Raw genomic sequence first — 22,625 nt, forward strand, 5'->3', positions numbered from 1 at the left:
TGGATACATCAAGTGGGAGATCATCTACTTGCTTGAGTTAGAAACATATCAATCCACATCTGTCCCTTGGCTAGCTTCTACCGATACTTGATAGGCACGGGCAAGAGCCGCATCTACTTCCTGATTAGGTTTCCACTAGTATAGTGGTCATTTGATAATGATTCTACCAGGTATATGATCAAGGGAGATCCCCCAGGAATCCAGGCACGTATTATGCATGTAAAAGATGGATGTACAATTATAGCAATGTAGTTGTGAACCATAGATTATATAGATCATTTTGATTCTCAAATTAGAATCAACACCATTTCATGTGACCCAATAACATCAGTACTGCAAACTAATTCATAATTTACATCAATATAGCAAATCAAATCATGAGTTACATCAACACAACAAAATAAGATTTATGAATCCAAGCATTGTTACTTCTATATTAATAAAACAATAAAGTCATGATTCCAATCAAATCATGTAAGAAAATATATATAATAGCAACATCACAATAAACATACAATATATTAAACAACCAAACTACTTTAATTTAGTGAAGGAAACACATGTTGAGATCACTCACCTATATAAGGTGGAGATGATTCCATAAATGGATCAATTGATTTAAGTAAGAGTTGTCTAAAAATTATATAAATGTGATTACTGGCTATACAATTAATTCACATGATGGGGCCCACCTTTAATTGTTCACGTTCTCACAATGGAATCTTATAAAAGAATCACGGACACGGATTAGCTATTGACCGGTTGAGTAGCAACAAGACTCACTACTAAAGTGATGTCACCAAGTTCTGTGGCCCCCACCATGATGTATGTTTTGTATCCACACCGTTCATCCATTTGGAGAGATCATATTAGACAAGATCCAAAGAATGAGTCAGGTCCAAAGCTCGAGTGGACCCCACCACAGAAATCAGCAGGGGGAGTGATGCCCACCGTTAAAAACTTCTACTGTTATTTGTGTTTCCCTTCTTTCATGTCTGAGTTAACACATGAACAGGTTGGATCTCAAATAAACATCATGGTGGACCTTAGGAGGATTTCAATGATGCAAGTCACTCTTCTCACTGTTTTCTATGGTGGGGTCCACTCCAGATTTGGATCTGCCTCATTCTTTGGATCATAGTCTAAAATCATATATCCAAATGGATGAACGGTGTGGATACAACACATACATTATGGTGGGCCCACGGAACTTGGTGACGTCCCTTCAGCAGCGAATCTCGCAACTCAACCTGTCAGTAGCTAATCCGCGTCCAAGAATCACACGCTGTCGAGTAAAAAAATTTCAGACATAACCCTTAACACATGGTTTCCAATCATAGTACAGGTCAATGTGCGGAACACTTGATTACATTACATGTGCGCCCCACCAGAAGATTAAAGATTGAAATTGTCTGAATTTTTAGGCCGAAGATTCTAGCATTATTTCCAACCCTGGAGAAAGCTCAGATCTCACACAGACGTTTCGTTTGGAATTGTTCCCGTGCGTGGGAATGTACGGAACCACTAACTCCCGTTGTGGGGACCACTCCGTTAAAACGGGCGTTATCTTTTCCTTTTGAACTCCAGGACACCACAATACAAACGGTGACTTCTCGGGTATTTCATGTCATGAAACCAGAAATCCATTTCCGTCTCTACAGAAAACCTCCCTTCCCTTCTCTTCTCTTCTCTTCTCTTCTCTTCTCCATGGCTTCATATCTCATACTCTTTCAATCTCTACTTCTCTTTCTTTTCATGAAATTCCCATATTCAGCTGAGCAAACCGTCAATTTCACCTACAACGGCTTTGGTGGTGCTAACATCAGCCTGGCTGGCTCTGCGTTCATCCACCCCAACGGCCTCCTGCAACTAACCAACACGTCCACCACTGTTCAGATAGGCCGTGCATTCCACCCATCTCCACTCAACTTCCGAAACTCCACGTCAGGTGATGTGTTCTCTTTCACGACTTCTTTCATTTCCGCCATCGTCCCAGGAGAGCCTAATTTGAGCGGTCATGGCATCGCTTTCGTCATCTCACCGTCGATGGACTTCCCAGGATCGATTGGAGGCCAGTATATGGGACTCTTCAATATTTCAAACATCGGCAATCCCTCAAACCATGTTTTCCTAGTCGAGCTCGATACAATTAAAAGCCCCGAATTCGAAGGTGTCGATAACAATCATGTGGGCATCGGCCTGAATAGCTTGAAGTCGAACACGTCAGCTACTGCAGTCTACTATGATAACGAAGAAGGCAAGAACAAGAGCTTAACCATTTTCAATGGAGAACCGATTCAAGTTTGGGTGGATTACGACGGAGTAGAGAAGAAACTCAACGTAACCGTTTCTCCTCCTGACGTTCCAAAACCTAATCGTCCTCTCCTCTCATCTCGCATTGATCTCTCGCCAATTTTCACGAAATCTATGTTCGTTGGTTTCTCCTCGGCCACAGGCATAATCACAGGGTCCCACTATATCCTTGGGTGGAGCTTCAAGATGAACGGACAATCACAACCACTCAATATCTCGATCCTTCCGTTGGTCCCACGCCGAAGAGAATCAGCAGGAAATCAGGTTTGGAAAATTGGGTTGTCATTGGCAGTATCAGTTCTTGTTCTGGTATCCGCTGTCGGAACTGTGTATATAGTCAGGAGGAAAAAATACGTAGAAATAAGGGAAGATTGGGAAAAAGAATATGGCCCACATCGATTCTCTTACAAGGATCTCTCCATTGCCACAAAAGGTTTCAGTGACAAAGAGCTCCTTGGGGCGGGCGGGTTCGGAAGAGTCTATAAAGGAGTTTTACCGGCATCTGGCGTACATGTTGCAGTGAAGGTGAAACGAGTCTCACTTGATCTGAATCAAGGTATAAAGGAGTTTGTATCGGAAATTGTGAGCATCGGCCGGCTCAGGCACAGGAACTTAGTGCAACTTCTTGGGTATTGCCGACGGAAGGGAGAGCTCATGTTAGTCTATGATTTCTTGCCTAATGGAAGCTTAGACAAGTTCCTCTTCACCAATGATAAGCCGATCCTTAACTGGAATCAACGATATAGTATTCTCCGTGGAGTAGCTTCGGGGCTTCTGTATCTACATGAAGAATGGGAACAGATTGTGTTGCATCGAGACATCAAGGCGAGCAATGTTCTATTAGATGTGAATTTGAATGGACGGTTGGGAGATTTCGGGCTTGCTCGGTTGTATGATCATGGGACCACTCCTCAGACAACTCAGCTTGTTGGGACTCTGGGATATCTTGCACCTGAGTTCACTCGAACTGGGAAGGCAACTACGAGCACTGATGTATTCTCGTTCGGAGCATTTTTGCTTGAGGTGGCTTGTGGGAGGCGGCCGATATCGTTGGGAGTATCGTCAGAGGAGGCAGTTTTGGTTGATTGGGTGTTTGAATACTGGAGGAGGGGATCGATTCGGGAGATGAGGGACCGTCGGCTTGGTGATGAGTATGTGGTGGAGGAATTGGAGCTGGTTTTGAAGCTGGGTCTGCTTTGCTCACATCCCATTCCGGAGGCAAGGCCGAGCATGAGGCAGGTTATGCAGTATTTGAACGGTGATGCTGTCTTCGAAGATGAATGCTTGGATGGTGTCGGTCCCAGCATGGCTGCGGCCAGGATTCATCAAGGGTTTGCTGATTTTGTTAGGTTGTACCCTGCATCGCCTCAGAACACACAATATCATTTACTGTCTGGTGCTGAACCGATTCTCTTCGGTGACCATTGAAGGCCGAGCTAGCTGCATGCTTTGCTTCTTGTTGTAGTATACTATATCGGTTTTCCACTATAGTCACTTCTATAACTGTTCTTGAATTCATAGAAGTTGATGATTATGGCCTCGATGCATGTTTATTTATTTTTAATTTATTTTTAATTTTTTGGGACTTGGCGACTTGAACCAATTCATTCGGTCTGAGTTAATACTCGACTGAGTGGGGTTGATTCATCACTCGGTGGAGTCCGGTGATGTAAGGGCCGTGAATAATTTAATAATATTAATATATATATATATATATATATATATATATATATATATATATTTAATCTTATCTTTATTATTATTTATTTATTTTAAATCTACCTTATCTCCTATCCTATCTAAATCTTTAACTCGTTTAGTTTAAATATACCTCTAAACACTCCTCGCATCTCTCGAGATAAAAAGAGTTCTAATCAAACTAAAATATTAACAAAGAGGCTACCTGCGACAACAGTGAAAGGGAGAAAGAAAACTTTGGAGTGCTTACATTGGGTATGTATATCGTCCTCATTCTAGTATTTTTATATATCTAATATAAATTGATTCGGTGAATGCAATGAACGGTGTGGATTGGTCACACGTTCATTGTATTGGATTATGGGTGGAGGCCCTTTAAAGGTGAGGTGAACCTAAAATTATGTAATTGTAGTTGGTGCGCATCTGATCAAATTAGATTTGGTCTGTACGGATCATATGATCCCTAAGGCCAAAATATACAAAGGCCCTAATATTCAGATCAATCTAACCATCAGATGGGCCACATTAGTTAGACCTAGAAGTGTTTGATAAAGGAATCTTGGATATTTTGCGCAACAGCAAGTGTTGCTATCACTTGGCGTAGAAGGTCAAGATGGGCCATTGGTGAATGTGTGGTTAGATCCACACCACTCCTCAAATGCATAGAGGTAAAACATGACAAGACCTCAAGAATCTGAATGATCTGACCATTCGATGGACCACCCTGATCAAGTAATTATCATTCAATTTTAAAATCTTATGAGGGAGAAAAAAATAGAATATAAATTTGAATTATTTAATTATTTTGGATCTGGCCACTAGGATGTTAATCAAAGGTGGGCCCCACCATGTAATACAAATAAATGAATAATAATACCGTTGATATAATTGATAGGACCCCGACATTCAAATCAACCTAATTACATTGCAGAGTCAATACTACCAAACTCAGGTGAGTGACCCAACTTGTCTCATAATTCATTAAAATTAAAATAAATCATTGTGATTGTTTGATTTATTTACTGGTTTGAATATTTTGATATGATAATTGTACGATAAATTTATATGTGAATATTTTAATTGAGACAACTATGCCAAATATGAAAATACGCATTTGCTTATCATCCCTTATTCATTGCATTGCATAATGCATGGTCGATCCTAGGGGCCCTCCTTGGAAAAAATGTCGATCCTGGTAGAGCGTTACCAGATGCGGGCTATGCCCAAGCCTACCGAAAGGTGGAAGCCTACCCAACGGGTGGATGCGGGTTGACGACCTCCAACCCAAGCAGATGGACGTCACCCCATCTGATGCATTCATACCCCATTTTACATTCATATCTTTGTACATGTATTTTTGCATTATTTTAATTATTATGATTATGAACCATGCTGGGTTATATCACTAAGCCTGGCCAGCTTATTTTTTTTATTGATGGAAAAACCATACAGAGGAGCCATTAGCAGATGACGTGGCGCAAGAACCAGAAGGATCTACTGTACCTGAACACGACCCACCTGAATCATGGCCATACTTATCTGAGGATGAAGTGGCTGCATTAGAAAATTTTTAATTATATGTTTTATTTTGTTAGCACAGCTTAATTAACGAATAATGCATACTGGTATTCATTTTGAGACTTTAAGGAATTATTTAACTTTATTTCTTTAGACCAATATTAGCATGGAATAGATATCATTATAGTATAATGGTATAATAAATGAATAATTTTAAGGTTTATTTTATTTTTAAGGATTATCAAGATTTACAAATGCTTAGTTGATTGGTGTTATGTATTATGTATGTGTGATTGAGATTATGGTAGACTTTATATTGAATGTAAATATCACATGCGATTAAACTAATTAAAGAATTAAGTTGGTATACTTGTGTATAAGTTACGAACCAAAACTCAGGTCTGAGGGTGCACACTCTGTACCCGGATTTTGGGGCGTGACAGTTTGGTATCAGAGAGAAAAATAATAATAATAATAATTTAATACCGCAAGTGACCTGTAGGGTATGAACCTCATACATGCATAATGTATAGGTCCTTGGAATTCGAAACTTACAACTTCCTATCATAATGCTTTTATATAATGAAATAAAAATTATATATATATATAATTTATAATTCATTTATTATTATATGAAGTAAAAATTTAACTTATTTATATAATTATATTCATTGGAGACGTAAATCTGGACCTTTGAACAAATTTTAAAGTAATTTAAGTTGTAGTGTATTGCTGGACAGCAATGGACAGCAGAAATCACTTATCTTTAAAAAAATGTAACTAAATAAATACAACTCCGATTAAGCTGATTCAAAAGCCTAATCGTAGATATAGAAGTCTAAATTCAATAAAAAATAATTGAATAATTTAAATATGACAGATACTATACTGATTTTAGGAATTAGTGCAGACTGGTTAAAAATCGTCTAAATCTGAACAAGTCTGATTGCAGCAATTTTTGAAAATTTTGTAGCTGTCTGATTGAGCTGAAATTTTGTGAAAATGTTGTGTTCATGTAAAAACTTTCAGAAAAATTTTGAGATATATTTGAAATTTTTAACCATATAAACCAATGATTGGAATAGTAGCCACGAATAGTGGACTGGTTTATTTATAATGTAGCACTACTAACTTGATGATTTGTAGAATTTTTCTTTGTTAATAATGCTGACGTATTTTTATAATATTAGAAAATCTATAAAGTCTACTGAATTATTAATAATTTATCTTATAGGAGTTATGGCCCCTAAGAAGACACGTAGTATTCGTGATTTAATACCATCCGTAAGCGCACCTCTCCCAGATACTCCTTTACCAAATCCTTCTATTCCCGAAGAATCTGGAACAGCTCCTGATGAGCAAGACGAGAATGAAGTCAATGAAGCAGGGCAAGCTCCTCCATCGCCTCCTCCTCCAGTTAACATGGCAAATGTTGGACCTAGTACGCAACTCCCATTATCCCCAACCACTATTCGAACTAACCTCGCGGGACCAAATGTTCAACCGTGGGATGCTGCCTTTGGGTTGATAGCACAAATGGTGGGAATGCTAAAACAACAACAGGAACAGTTCGCCGTTCAATGGGACATGTTAGCCACCTTAAATCAGACACCCTAACATCAACGGAATACATCCTCACTAAGGTTTGATCAGCCTCGTGAGGTAGATTTGCTTGAAAGGTTTTCAAAGTTACGACCACCAGTATTCAAGGGTATATCTGACCCATCAATAGCAGAAGATTGGTTGAAGCAGATTGAGAAAGTACTAGAAGCCATGAACTGCCCTGATGATCAGAAAGTTAGACTAACGTCCTTTATTCTTCAGGGCGAAGCCGATGTATGGTGGAGAGCTGCAAAGAGAATGGTTCCAGCTAATTATGTGTGGACCTGGAATGAATTTCAGGAAAAGTTCCGTGAGAAACATTTTCCTAAAGCGTATCGCATCCAAAAAATGGTGGAATTTTCAAAGCTAGAACAAGGTTCCATGTCAGTAGCCCAGTATGAAGCAAAATTTGCTGAATTAGCAGGATATGTGCCAAAAGTAATGGAAGATGAAGATTATAAGATTACAAAATTTGAAGAAGGGTTAAGACATAATATCAGAACAAAATTTTGTTGTGTGGATGTGAAGAAATACTCAGAAGTAGTCGATAAGGCCTTACGAGCAGAACAATATACAGAGCGGTTTCTCAAATCTCGTGTACAGTTAAAAGAAACAAGACAAAGATATAGGCCGACACTTACCCAACACCAACCACCAGAGAAGAAACCCAGAATGGAAATTCAATCATCAACACCAAGAACCCAAGAGCGATATTTTTCAGGAAATTGTGCGTACTGTGGTAAGTATGGTCACATGGCTCAGGTGTGCAGAACTAAGATGAGAGATATGGGTATAACGCCTCTTCAACAGATACCACCGCGATTGCAACTTCCAGCATCATCTCAACCAACAAGTCAGACATCACAAGCATCACATACCCAACCGCCTCGACCACAGCAGAATCAGCAAAATCGACCATCTCCATCAATTCCTCAAGGCCAAGGGAATCATCCCATCAGGCAACAGCCATCTCGTGCACGGGTTTATTCCATCTCATCTAAGGAGACTCTAAAAGAAAATAATAACGTTGTGGAAGGTATGATCGAAACGCATGGTACTTCGATTTTTGTATTATTTGATTCTGGGGCTACTTTATCTTTTATTTCATCGTCGTTAGTATCTCGGTTAAGATTGAAGTCAGAAATCCTAGATAAGCAAATTTTGGTAGAATCCCCCATCGGCAAGTCAATTATTTTGGACAAAATCTGTAAATCTATTCCCCTTATGATAGGTGATATTCCTATATTAGCTAATTTAATAGAAATGAGTATGGCGGGATACGATGTTATTCTCGGAATGGATTGGCTTACTCGAAATCATGCGACGTTGGATTGTTATGCGAAGACAGTTACTTTTGCAGCGCCAGGAAGAGAACCAATTATGATTCAGGGGAAGAAGAAGAATGAGAAGATCGAGCGTGTTATGACATTGATTGGTAATGAGAAACAAGAAAAAACAGTGGATTTGATTCCAGTTGTGCAGGAATATCCTGAAGTTTTTCAAGATATACCAGGACTACCACCTCGACGAGAAGTGGATTTTGGTATCAATCTCTTACCAGGATCGGCACCAATATCTATGTCTCCATATCGAATGACGCCTATTGAATTGAAGGAACTGAAGGAGCAGCTGGAAGATTTGAGGTCCCGAGGATTTATTCGACCAAGCACTTCTCCTTAGGGTGCGCCAGTACTTTTTGTAAATAAAAAGGATGGCACTCGACGGTTGTGTATTGATTATCGTCGCTTAAATTAGATGACGATTAAAAACAAGTACCCATTACCCCGTATAGATGATTTGTTTGATCAGTTGAAAGGAGCTCGATATTTTTCTAAAATCGATTTGAGATCAGGTTACCACCAATTACGTGTTAAAGAAGAGGATATCTGTAAAACTGCTTTTAAAACACGTTATGGTCATTATGAATTCTTGGTCATGCCATTCGGGTTGACCAATGCACCTGCAGTATTTATGGACCTGATGAATAGGGTATTCCAGCTTTATCTGGATAACTTTATCATCGTGTTCATTGATGACATTCTGATTTACTCGAAGACCAGTGAAGAGCATGAGCTACATCTAAGGACGGCGTTGCAGACTCTAAAAGATAACCAGTTATATGCTAAGTTTTCTAAGTGTGAGTTCTGGAAAGAGAGTGTTAAATTTCTTGGGCATATTATTTTAGAAAAAGGTATTGCGGTTGACCCTATGAAGATCGAAGCTGTAGTGAAGTGGGAACAACCCACAAGTGTGTTAGAAGTTAGAAGCTTTCTTGGGCTCGCTGGGTATTATAGAAGGTTTATTAAGGATTTTTCGAAGATTGTCAGACCGTTAACGAGTTTAACTCGAAAAGGAGTGCCCTTTAAGTGGACTGAAAAGTGTGAAGAAGCTTTTGCTGAACTGAAGCAACTCTTAACCTCGACTCCCATTCTAACCCTCCCGAAGGATGGGTTGGTATTTGAAGTTTACACTGATGCATCAACTAAAGGTCTAGGTTGTGTATTAATGCAAGGGGGCAAGGTGATCGCATATGCATCAAGGCAACTTAAACTCCATGAGCATAATTATCCAACTCATGACCTAGAGTTGGGTGCTATTGTATTTGCATTGAAGATTTGGCGGCATTACTTATACGGCGAACAGTTCGAGCTTTATACAGATCACAAGAGTTTGAGGTATCTATTCTCTCAGAAGGACTTGAACATGAGGCAGAGAAGATGGATGGAATTTCTTAAGGATTATGATTTCTCGTTGTCCTATCATCCGGGTAAGGCTAATCTGGTTGCTGATGCTTTGAGTAGAAAAGAATATAAACAAAAGAGTGTAGCCAGCTTAATGGTACACGAATGGGAAATGTTGAATTTCATTAGAGAGTTTGATATTCGATTAAATTTTCAAGAAAAGAAGGTTTGCATATGTAACATTACGGTAAAACGGACTCTTGTGGAGCGAATAACTGAAGCTCAAACGAATGATGAGTGGTTTTTAAAAATGATAGCCAAATATCAAAATGATAAGACTTCAGATTGGAGTATGGGGGACGATAAGGGAATTCGGTATCAAGGTCGACTCTGTGTGCCTAATATTCCAGATCTAAAAGACGATATTCTAAATGATGCACACCGAACTAAGTTTACAATTCATCCGGGAAGCACAAAGATGTATCATAGTGTGAAACGATCGTTTTGGTGGCCGAATATGAAGAGAGAAATCGCCGATTATGTGTCGAGATGTTTTGTGTGTCAGCAGGTAAAGGCGGATCATCAGAACCCATCAGGATTATTGCAGCCTCTGAAAGTACCTGAGTGGAAGTGGGATTGTATTTCTATGGACTTTATAGTCGGTCTTCCTAAGACACAAAAGAAGCACGATTCAATTTGGGTAATTGTCGATCGACTGACCAAGTCAGCGCACTTTATTCCTGTCCGTATCAATTATTCAATGGAGGAACTCGCCAAGCTATACATCAAGGAAATAGTGAGACTTCATGGTATCCCTAGTTCTATTGTATCGGATCGAGACCCACGTTTTACTCCGCGATTCTAGACAAGTCTACAGGAAGCTATGGGTACGACTACGGATTACAGCACAGCATATCATCCACAATCTAATGGGCAAACGGAACGTGTGAATCAAATATTAGAAGATCTGTTACGTGCATGCGCTCTGGATTTCAAGGGGAGCTGGGACGACAACATACATTATGCTGAATTCGCCTACAACAATAGTTACCAAGCAAGCATTGGTATGGTTCTGTACGAAGTCTTGTATGGACATCCTTGTCGAGCACCAAACTGTTGGGCCGAGGTAGGTGAGAAATGTTTAATTGGGCCAGATGTTGTTCAAGAAGCTGCTGAAACAGTTGAAATTATTCGAAAGCGACTACAAGCTGCTCAGAGTCGTCAAAAGAGCTACGCCGACAATCGAAGACGAGATCTAAAGTTCACAGTAGGAGACCACGTGTTTTTGAAGGTTTCTCCCATGAAGGGATTGATGCGATTTGGTACTAAGGGAAAACTCGCACCACGTTTTATCGGACCATTTGAAATATTAGAGCGGATTGGAGCAGTGGCATATCAACTTGCATTACCTCCTCAGTTGGCCAATGTCCATAATGTTTTCCATGTATCGATGCTACGAAAGTACAAGAGGGATGATTCTCATGTGATTGAATGGCAAGATCTCGATTTACAAGAAAATACATCTTACGTGGAGAAACCAGTTCGAATACTGGATCGCAAGGAGCACGTGTTACGCACTAAGACGGTGCATTTAGTCAAGGTTTTATGGAGTCATCATGAAGTAGACGAAGCATCTTGGGAGCAGGAAAGAGAAATTCGTGAAAAATATCCTCATCTCTTTGAGCAGTAATTTCAGGTAAATTTCGAGGACGAAAATTTTCTTTTAGGGGGGTAGAATGTAAGGGCCGTGAATAATTTAATAATATTAATAAATATATATATATATATATATTTAATCTTATCTTTATTATTATTTATTTATTTTAAATCTACCTTATCTCCTATCCTATCTAAATCTTTAACTCGTTTAGTTTAAATATACCTCTAAACACTCCTCGCATCTCTCGAGATAAAAAGAGTTCTAGTCAAACTAAAATATTAACAAAGAGGCTACCTGCGACAACAGAGAAAGGGAGAAAGAAAACTTTGGAGTGCTTACATCGGGTATGTATATCGTCCTCATTCTAGTATTTTTATATATCTAATATAAATTGATTCGGTGAATGCAATGAACGGTGTGGATTGGTCACACGTTCATTGTATTGGATTATGGGTGGAGGCCCTTTAAAGGTGAGGTGAACCTAAAATTATGTAATTGTAGTTGGTGCGCATCTGATCAAATTAGATTTGGTCTGTACGGATCATATGATCCCTAAGGCCAAAATATACAAAGGCCCTAATATTCAGATCAATCTAACCATCAGATGGGCCACATTAGTTAGACCTAGAAGTGTTTGATAAAGGAATCTTGGATATTTTGCGCAACAGCAAGTGTTGCTATCACTTGGCGTAGAAGGTCAAGATGGGCCATTGGTGAATGTGTGGTTAGATCCACACTACTCCTCAAATGCATAGAGGTAAAACATGACAAGACCTCAAGAATCTGAATGATCTGACCATTCGATGGACCACCCTGATCAAGTAATTATCATTCAATTTTAAAATCTTGTGAGGGAGAAAAAAATAGAATATAAATTTGAATTATTTAATTATTTTGGATCTGGCCACTAGGATGTTAATCAAAGGTGGGCCCCACCATGTAATACAAATAAATGAATAATAATACCGTTGATATAATTGATAGGACCCCGACATTCAAATCAACCTAATTACATTGCAGAGTCAACACTACCAAACTCAGGTGAGTGACCCAACTTGTCTCATAATTCATTAAAATTAAAATAAATCATTGTGATTGTTTGATTTATTTACTGGTTTGAATATTTTGATATGATAATTGTACGATAAATTTATATGTGAATATTTTAATTAAGACAACTATGTCAAATATGAAAATACGCATTTGCTTATCATCCCTTATTCATTGCATTGCATAATGCATGGTCGATCCTAGGGGCCCTCCCTGGAAGAAATGTCGATCCTGGTAGAGCGTTACCAGATGCGGGCTATGCCCAAGCCTACCGAAAGGTGGAAGCCTACCCAACGGGTGGATGCGGGTTGACGACCTCCAACCCAAGCAGATGGACGATCACCCCATCTGATGCATTCATACCCCATTTTACATTCATATCTTTGTACATGTATTTTTGCATTATTTTAATTATTATGATTATGAACCATGCTGGGTTATATCACTAAGCCTGGCCAGCTTATATTTTTTTATTGATGGAAAAACCATACAGAGGAGCCATTAGTAGATGACGTGGCGCAAGAACCGGAAGAATCTACTGTACCTGAACACGACCTACTTGAAACATGGCCATACTTATCTGAGGATGAAGTGACTGCATTAGAAAATTTTTAATTATATGTTTTATTTGGTTAGCACAGCTTAATTAACGAATAATGCATACTGGAATTCATTTTGAGACTTTAAGGAATTATTTAACTTTATTTCTTTAGACCAATATTAGCATGGAATAGATATCATTATAGTATAATGGTATAATAAATGAATAATTTTAAGGTTTATTTTATTTTTAAGGATTATCAAGATTTACAAATGCTTAGTTGATTGGTGTTATGTATTATGTATGTGTGATTGAGATTATGGTAGACTTTATATTGAATGTAAATATCACATGCGATTAAACTAATTAAAGAATTAAGTTGGTATACTTGTGTATAAGTTACGAACCAAAACTCAGGTCTGAGGGTGCACACTCTGTACCCGGATTTTGGGGCGTGACAGGTGATGTATCTTGCTGGGGTACATCATATCAGTTTCCAGCATTGCTGACATAGGGATGAACCTGATGAGGTCGTCTTCCTCAAGGATAACTACTCCGAATCCAAAGAGCTTCTCTGGACTCCTTACAGACACTACAACAATTTAAACTTTTATACAAAATAAATTTTATAAAATTCATAAGTTAATTGATGAGTGGAAAAAAGAAAAAGAAAAAGTGTCTACAACCCTTTAAATATGTATATAAACCTTGGAAGAAGTTTCGGAATTAAAATACAACTAAAACTCCCTAAAATTCATAAATTACTATAAATAGTAAATTGTTTCCTATGTGGCTTAACCATGTTATACTTCCAATTTTTCTAAACACTTTTCATGTTGGACACTACTCCTAAAGCTCAAAGGATAAAGAGTTATAATCAAATTAAAACTTACTAAAAATAGTAAAAACAAAAAATAAATAGGGAATTCAATTGTCGATCTGATGCAATTCGAAAATTCATCATGGTGGTTGGCTAAAGTAGCCCATCCTACCCTAAGATCATATATGGTACATCGAGTAACTCATTCCGATATGCGAGATATGTTTGTTTTAAGGTTCCCACGGTCTTAATGACTTCTGCCTTCGATCAGGCCTTCTCTGATCCATCTTAGACATGAAAGTGTCCGCGACCCACTCTACATCAATTAGTTGTTTGTGAAACTATTCTTGATTGATAGAGTGCTTATTCTCTTGTTGTGATGTACAATGTTATGGCTCATTGCATATGTTTTTAACTCAGCGAATTGATTCATTTGGAACTGAGTCGAGTTGCAACTCTCTTCAGTTGGGTTGGTGTATCTTTTTATAGTATATTGTATCGGGTTTCCAGTATGGGTTATTCATGAAACCGTTTTTGATTGATACGGTGCTGAAGCATCTTCTTATGATTTACAATATCACGGCTATTGTTATGGCTCGGATCTGGTTGAACCCCTAGCTTCACCTATATATAGGTTATTCAATATTACAATAGGGGGTACTAATTGTGGTCGGGGACCATCTGATACCTAAGTCATGTAGATGAACGTAGAGTATATGTGACTGGAGTTAGGATTTTTGTGCGTACCTCCTTTTCTTTAAGGTAAGGGATGTATTTATAGGTTCCTTAAGCAGTTTGCATATCTTAGTGGATCTTTTCGATACGTTATAACAGTTCGTATTTGAGTAGGAATACTTTTTCTGAAAATAATTTTGATCCTGCCTTGGTCGTCGTGATTCTCGGCTAGGACCTCATCAGAATATTAATCCTACAATGGTACAACTCAAGATTCTCTCTAAACATTCCTCATCTCGAGTTCGAGGTTGGTATGGTTAGGTTAGTCGTCGATTTCTATTGCCGAACTTTGAGCCAAAATAGTTCAGTTCGACAAGTGAGTCTTTTTCTGAGACTCAGCTTAGCTCCCTTAAGTGGTCGATGTGTTGGTGGCCTTGTGCAGTCGATTCTTCGTCAATGCCGTCTTGACACCTCCCCATGGCGTGCACGTACATGTCCACTTTGTGGGTCAGTTCGGTTTTTCACATAACAACTACAATAGATAACTGTTTTACTCGGTAATTCCGACCAACTTGCTTGGCCCTAAGTTGTGTTACAACTCGGGTGAGTTCCTCTCTGAGCCTTTAATTTCAACACTGACTCGTGGTGCCCAACTGGATCCGTCTCGACCGAGTTTGAGTCGACTCAGGACGAGTTGCATCCGAAATTATACCCACAGACCTCACTTCTCCCAAGTTAGGTGATTAACAGCTCTATATAAGGTACTACAGATGGTGTTATTTCTTGGGGTTGTGATAGAGCAAAGTCGAATACGCTGTAGCTAGGGCACCGGTGAATCTCCCACGGTACACTTGGCGTTTACCCCAAATTAGAGCCACCAAAATTGTGGGACCCACCATAGAAGGCTTATTGCTGAAAAATTACACTGAATATGTATCATCCAAAACCAGTAAATTGTCCATATTTGCCAAAAGAATGTCCATTAATTGAAAGAATAAATTATCCGATTTTCCAAATGCAAGCAATATACAGCAGTTTTCACCAACTGGACGGTTCAGATCAATGTTTAACGTATGTTCCGAAACCGATTTTTATCCCCCAACATGTGAGAGTTGTGCATGGACGATCCAACACCATATCAGCCCGTCTTGTAGCGAAACGGCCTAATGCAACGTGATATAGGGTGATCCAGTCGAATGCAGCACTCTATATAACATAGTTGTTTTAGGCTCATATACTATTTTAAACATTCATCATCGAGTGATGATTGAGTTGGCTTGAATATTAGTGTATGCTTTCATCATGGTGCTGCAACATTGTTGGATGGTGGGTCGCAGATGTTGAATTTTGAGGTTTTGGGTGGTTGTATATTGCTTTCAATGGTGTGGCCCACCTTAGCCGCAAGTCATGCTGGCGTTAACCTGTTGGACTAGTCAGATATGTCATACAAAAGCCACGTGGCCCTTGTTGCTCCACACTAACTAGTGGTCGTGGTGGCCCCACAACAACTAGTCAATTACCCCCAAATGGACCGAACCAGCTGGACACATGGAGTGCAGCTTTGGGTTTTTGAACTACGTGCGGTAGATGGTATCATGTCCCGAACGAGTGCAAAGAGGGAGTTCCTCAGATTCAAGTAGAAATAATTTTTAATAAATTTAAAATAATTTGATTGATGATAGAAAAAATAAAATTATAATTCTTTAAATAACTAACTCAAGCTTAGGATGAAGTTTTAGACTTAGACTCCAACTCAAACACCTTAAAAATGTGACTTAAATAATGAATTTACAATTTATTATTTATAGATATCCTATTCTTACTAAACAATTTGTATAAACTTTTTAAGCCATTTTCATGTTGAGCATGACTTCTACAACCGTATGTGGATTTCCTGCGTGATCCTTTCCTATGAGGTTCTTATGTGGTAAACTTAGGGAGGGCCCACTGTGATGTTTGTGAGAAATCTACTCTATGTATCCATTTTTTAAAAACTCATTTTAGGACATGGGGCCAAAAATGAGCCGGATCCAAGACTCAAGTAGGCCAAAAATGTGAGAATTGAATGCCCACGGTTGAAATATTAATCATGGGGCCACAAAAGTTTTGAATCAGTCTAATATTTGTGTTTTCAATTCATCCCAGTAGGAACGTCATGAACCATACGAATGACATGTAAACATCATTGTCAACCCAGGGAGGTTTCAACCGTAAGAATTTACCTACCCAACTTTTCCTTTAGCGCGGTTCGCTTGAGTACTGTATCTTGCTCACTTTTGGTCTCCAAGTCCTGAGCTCAAAAAATGAATGGACAGGATAGATTTTTTACAAACATCACGGTGGTCCTACTTAGGTTTCCATCACAATAACTTTATGCAAAAGGCTTTCACAGGAAATCCGTCCTCTGCAACTCAAAGGATCAAAAGTTATATATACTCCAACTAATTTTTTATATATTTATACTAAAAAAGACTTTTGACAGCCAATCTTATAGAATCTAGTAAATTTGTCGGCAGCTTTATTTATAGTAAAATGAAACTAAAATCGACTGTTGACCATCAATCTTATGGAATCTTGCAAATCTAGTGTTGGCAACCTGGCATAGTGGAATTGGTTGGTAGCGGGGTTGGTTGGCTTAAGTAAGTCCTATTATCCCAAAATCATATATAACGTGTCTAAAAATGTGTCCTGAAATATTTCTGCCCTCAATCGAGCCTTTTCTAGTACATTTTTGCTCTACATCATATCCTAACCATATGATAAATATCCTTTCTCTCCAAACGTGAGGTATTTTTTCTAATTTTTAGTTTTTAATATCTGTTTGTACCCTACAAATTAAAGACTTACGATCGTTCAAATAATGTGAAGTTCATATGGAAGACACTGCCTCACCTAGGAACCTACGTAAGTTAATTTCAGTAACTTGGGCAAACGATCGACTAAAACATGCATAAAATCCACAGTTAATCAGGAAAATTATACCTTGTTTGGCCTTGATCCCAAAAATTAAGCGGATTCATCACTCAGGTGGGCCACTCCATAATTTTATACATAAAACCTCTAACTACATAGGATAGACCACCTAGGTTTTTTACATACTGTGATTTTTTGATAATTCATTCATCCTGACGCGCCACATCAGATGAATGGATTAGAAAACACCATCGTAAACCTTACACAATATAATGGTGTGGCCTATATGAGTCATGAATGCTCATGACTTTTAGTCTCTATGCTTAAAATGAGGCAACGTAGCTGATGAACGGGGTGGATCCCATGAAAATTGTAACCAGTCTGCGAAAGTGACCCCTGTATGTAGTTTTGAAATATAGCCCATTTACTACTAGACCTTCTAAATCAACGGTTTTGAACTCATCCATGTGTCCAATATTTGTGGAAATAGCAGGGATTCATGGTAGCTCACTTGCTTCCATCGTTACAACATTAAAGTTTATTTAGATACAGAAATGATCAGAGAGAGGGGTTCTCCACCATGTCATAACATATTAGGTAACAATCATGCATGGACACGATTTGGCTGGTGACCCGAACACCACCCAGCTAGCTGGTGTCAAAGCTCTCTTGGCGCCACCATGACATGTGTTTTATCCACGCTGTTTATCCACTTTTTCAATCATTTTAGTACATGAGCCCAAAAATGAGATAAACCCAATGCTCAAGTGGACCACACCACAGGAAACAGTGGGGTTGAATGCTTATAGTTGAAAACTTCCTGCGGCCAAAAAAGCTTTACGTTAAACTGATATTTATGTTTTCCTTCATTCAGGTATGTATGGCATTATCAACAGGTTTGATGATAGATAAACGCCACGGTAGACCCTAAGGAGGTTTCAAATGTAATAGAGCTTTGGATCTGTGTTTGTTTTTTTTGGCTAATGCCTTAAAATGATCCGCAAAAATGGATGTTCAGCGTTGATAAAACACATACATCATGGTGGGAGCTTAGGGCTTAAGATCTTTGACACCAGCTAGCTGGCTGGTGTTCGGGTCTCCAGCCAAACCGCATCCATCATGCACGACGTTACCTACCTTTTGCACATTCGATATTCGCTGTATCATGATCTTATGATACAGCTGCTGTACCTGATCATTATTTTAAATAAACAAGGTCGGTCCCACGGAGGCGGATTATGTGTACCCTTACTGTGGGGTCCACCTTGATTATATGTTGTATATCCCTGCCGTCCATCCGTTTTTCCAGCCCATTTTAATATATGGTCACACAAATTAACCAGATCCAAATCTCAGGTGGACCATACCACAGGAAACAGCGCTGATTTAACATCTACCATTAAAAACTTCCCAGGGCCCACTTAAAGCATATCTGTATAGTTTATTTTCTACCCGACCCGTTGATAAGGTCAAACAGACCTGGATGAAGGGAAAATATAAATATCAGCTTGATCCAAAACTTTTGAGGCATTCAAAAAGATTTAAATTGTCATTCACCACCTTCTCTAGTATTTAAGGCCCACCTGACATTTGAATCTGGTTAATTTTTTGTATAATGTCCTAAAATAATCTTAGAAAAAGGATAGACGGCGTGGATATGCAAAATCAAGATAGGCTTAACAGCTAATCTGCTCCCCAGGCCCACAGGCTCGTATATTAATGTCTACACTGGAAGTGAGATGGGCCGGGCCGTCAATATCGGGCCCGTTCAGTCTGGGTTTAAAGTGAAATTTGAGGCGTTGGCAGCCATGGGCCTCAAATTTAAGCTTGAGGGACACAGGCAATATAGGTCTAAGTCTCTCCGTCTGGCCTGGCCCATTTAGGGTACGAAGGGGGATTTTATTATATATCATGGAGTGCGACTAATGAACAGTCCAGATCTTTCACAAAAGTGGATTGCTGGGCTCGAATTCAGGCTTCAGCACTCTATAGTTGTTACAGGCCACGTTGAGGCCTGCTTCTTTTAGCCTGTCATGTTATAGGCCTGTCCCAGACCTGGGTTTTACTTTGTGGGCCGGTCAATGATCCTAGCACAGCCATTCAAAGTGCTAGTCAAGAACATGCCAAATGGGTACGTTGAGCCCCATAAGGGTGTAAATGGGCCACGCTTGGGCCTGAAAAATCAGTATTTTAAATTAGGGCTGTACACGAGCCAAAGCTAAAAAGGGCTGTACACAAACCAAGATAGCTCGAAAAGTTTGCTCAGCTTGGCTCGATTTAGCTCGGCTTGAATGACAACTGGAGGCGAGCCAAGCTTCATATGACCTAGCTCGTTTGGAAAACTCTCGACTCAGCTCGACTCAAATGGGTGGCAGGGTTGAGTCAGGTATAGGTTGGGTCAGATTACTAGGTTGAATTGGGTGCGAGTTGGGTGTTGAATTAGATTGGATACAGTTGGGTTGAATTGGATTGGATGAGGTTGGGAGCAACTCGCTCAACACGAGGTAAGCTCACCTTGACTCGAAAGATTTGACTAACAAAGCTAAGCTCAAATGGTAAGTTTTTGAGGCTGAGCTAGAGCTTGAGGTGAGCAAAGGCAAGTCAAGCCAAACTTAGCTCACCTCTACTTGGCTTGGCTCGGCTCGATGTACAGCTCTATTTTAAATAAGGCTGGCCTCACGGCTCGGCCTAAAACAGTTAAAAAGTCAGGATGAGATCTACCCAGGCCCGGCCTATTGATAGCCCTAGAGCCGGGCGAGGATTAGATACTGCCAAGGTCAGTAGCCAAATCGCTACTGAAGTGATGTCACTAAGCTCTGTGGACCCCACTGTGATGCATGTGTTGCATCCATACTGTCCATACATTTGGAGAGATTGTTTTATGAAATTTCAAAAAGAACTAGATAGATCTATAAGTTTAAGTGGACCCCACCATAGAAAACAGTAAGGATAGTGACATCCGCCGTTCAAAACTCCTCAGGGGCCAAAGTAGTTTCTGATCAAGCTGATATTTTTGTTTTAACGGATCTTAAAAATACATCATGGTGGGCCCTGTAATTGTTTCAACGGTGGGTGTAACTGCTCCTACGGTTTTCTATGGTAGGTCCACTTGAACTTTAGATCTATCTCATTCTTTTTGTAATACCGTAAAACTATCTCTACAAATGGTTCAGCGGTAAGGATACAACACATGCTTCGTGGTGTAGTCTACATAGCTTAGTGACGTCACTTCAGTAGTGATTTGGCTGCTGACATTGTTAGTATCTAATCCGCGCCCCCTGGTGCCAAAGGTGGAAATGGGGCTAGAAAACCTCGTATCTAAGCCCTTATGGTAGGCCCAAATGATGTATGCATTTTATATCCACGCTGTCCATCTGTTTTGAGAGATTATTTTAGGGCATGCTGCCAAAAAATAAAGCAGATCCAATTCTCAGGTGGACCATACCAGAAAACGGTGGTGATTGACCATTAATGGGCCACAAAAGTTTTGGATCAAGCTGATATTTCTTCTTTCCCTTTATTCCGGTTTACGTGACCTCATCAAAAGGTTGGATGGAAAATAAACATTACAAAAACGTTGCAGTGGGCCCTGTGTTTAATCACTACAGTTTCTTATAATATGGTCCGCTTGAAATTTGGGTCTCCTTCAATTTCGGGTTCATGCTCTAAAATAATGTGGCAAAACTGATGGATGGCATGGATATAGAAAACATACATTAATATGGCCGCCACAGTATGGGCCGCACCTAATCCATGACCGGCCACGCAAAGGATGATAACTTTCAACCTATCACGTGACTATGTTGGCCGCCCATGAGGATCAGCTCGTGAGCTGATGGAGCTGATTTTTCCACAACCACATCACATGTTGAGACTTATCTAATTGGTGGATGGGAGCTTACCGATATGAGCATATGAGGCGTATGAACATCAGCCGACACAAACACGGAGCTGAAATAAAATAAAATAACACGGTAGGGCTGAAAGTTGGGCGGGTTCAACTTGATTGACTCATGACCGACCTAGCATTGGGTTAGGCTTGGGCAGGATATATCAGATTTGGTTTCAAGCTTAGGCCATACAAATACCAATTCGATAAAATTTGGGTTAGGCTCGAGTTGAGGTCTCGGATTGCCTGACCCAATTTGAACCCGATCAATATATAAATTCTTTATAAATTAATTATAATTGAGTGTAGATCATCTGTGTTGAAGGCACAGGAAATTTCAATGCTGCCAGGTTTTATTGGTCCACTCATTTTCTATTACTCAAGCTAACGACATACGTTGGATTTCTCTTTCAAATAGATTGCTTGATATACAATATGACTTTTAAACGAGTATTTATCTTATATCTTAACTTATTTGTTTAAAAAAAAATGAATTACGTTAAGATAAATAAGTACATACATAATTAATAAATTTATAGGTACAAAGAATAAAATGAGAATTGAAAATATAATAAACTAGTATAGTAATGAAAATATTAGCATATACCTACCTACCAACCTAACCAAGCCTGCTTACGCGTGGGTTGAGAATTCCCAGCCGGAGATTGGGTTGGATTAGGGTTGAGGTGCAGGAAGCTTGGGTTGAGCACTAACCCAACCCAACCCAACCCGCGCGGCTTTCATACCAATGCCCCAGCATTCATAAGTACATGGTGTGTAAACCGAGAACTCGGTGCACACCAATCTCCCACCGTCAATGGGCCCACAGTGAGAATCCCAACACACATTTCAGATATGATCTCTGCAATTCAGGCTGTCACTTTGTACCAGTGGGGCCATGCATTGGAGATCTAAACCTTTTATATTGTGGGGTCAAAGACCAAAAATACCGGAGATGGAAGAATCTTAAAGTTTATATGGGTGGCCCATCAAATCCAGCAACGGATGATATTCAACAGAATTAAAGGGCAAATGATCTATATCAGGATCTTCCTATCTGAGGTAATTTTGGTCCATAGACCTGTGGTCTCATCGTATCAACGGTTTGGATCAGCGAAAGATAGGCCCACTTGAACCGAGCGTTACCGTATTCATCGACATTGCAGGTCCACACGTTTACTCCCATCTACGAAAACATTGAAATCTTTACAATGAGCTTCTGCTACGTTTTAACAAAAGTGGCATAAAACTAAACGACAAAAAAG

The 22,625-nt window shown here is 39.4% G+C and overlaps 2 protein-coding genes across 2 annotated transcripts; both read left to right on the forward strand.

Annotated features, from left to right (window-relative positions):
- Positions 1-1,646: 1,646 nt before the first annotated feature.
- On the forward strand, positions 1,647-3,854 carry LOC131243785 (L-type lectin-domain containing receptor kinase IV.1-like). The gene has a single exon (XM_058243366.1). It carries the CDS (start codon positions 1,708-1,710, stop codon positions 3,739-3,741), a length of 2,034 nt encoding a protein of 677 aa, XP_058099349.1. The 5' UTR covers positions 1,647-1,707; the 3' UTR covers positions 3,742-3,854.
- A 2,914-nt stretch (positions 3,855-6,768) lies between these two features.
- On the forward strand, positions 6,769-8,811 carry LOC131244279 (uncharacterized). The gene is made up of 2 exons (XM_058243913.1): positions 6,769-7,118; positions 7,209-8,811. The coding sequence occupies exons 1-2, from the start codon at positions 6,769-6,771 to the stop codon at positions 8,809-8,811; spliced, it is 1,953 nt and encodes a 650-aa protein (XP_058099896.1).
- Positions 8,812-22,625: the final 13,814 nt, after the last annotated feature.

The sequence above is a fragment of the Magnolia sinica genome, chromosome 4 (genome assembly GCF_029962835.1).
Source record: "Magnolia sinica isolate HGM2019 chromosome 4, MsV1, whole genome shotgun sequence".
Lineage (NCBI taxonomy): Eukaryota > Viridiplantae > Streptophyta > Magnoliopsida > Magnoliales > Magnoliaceae > Magnolia > Magnolia sinica.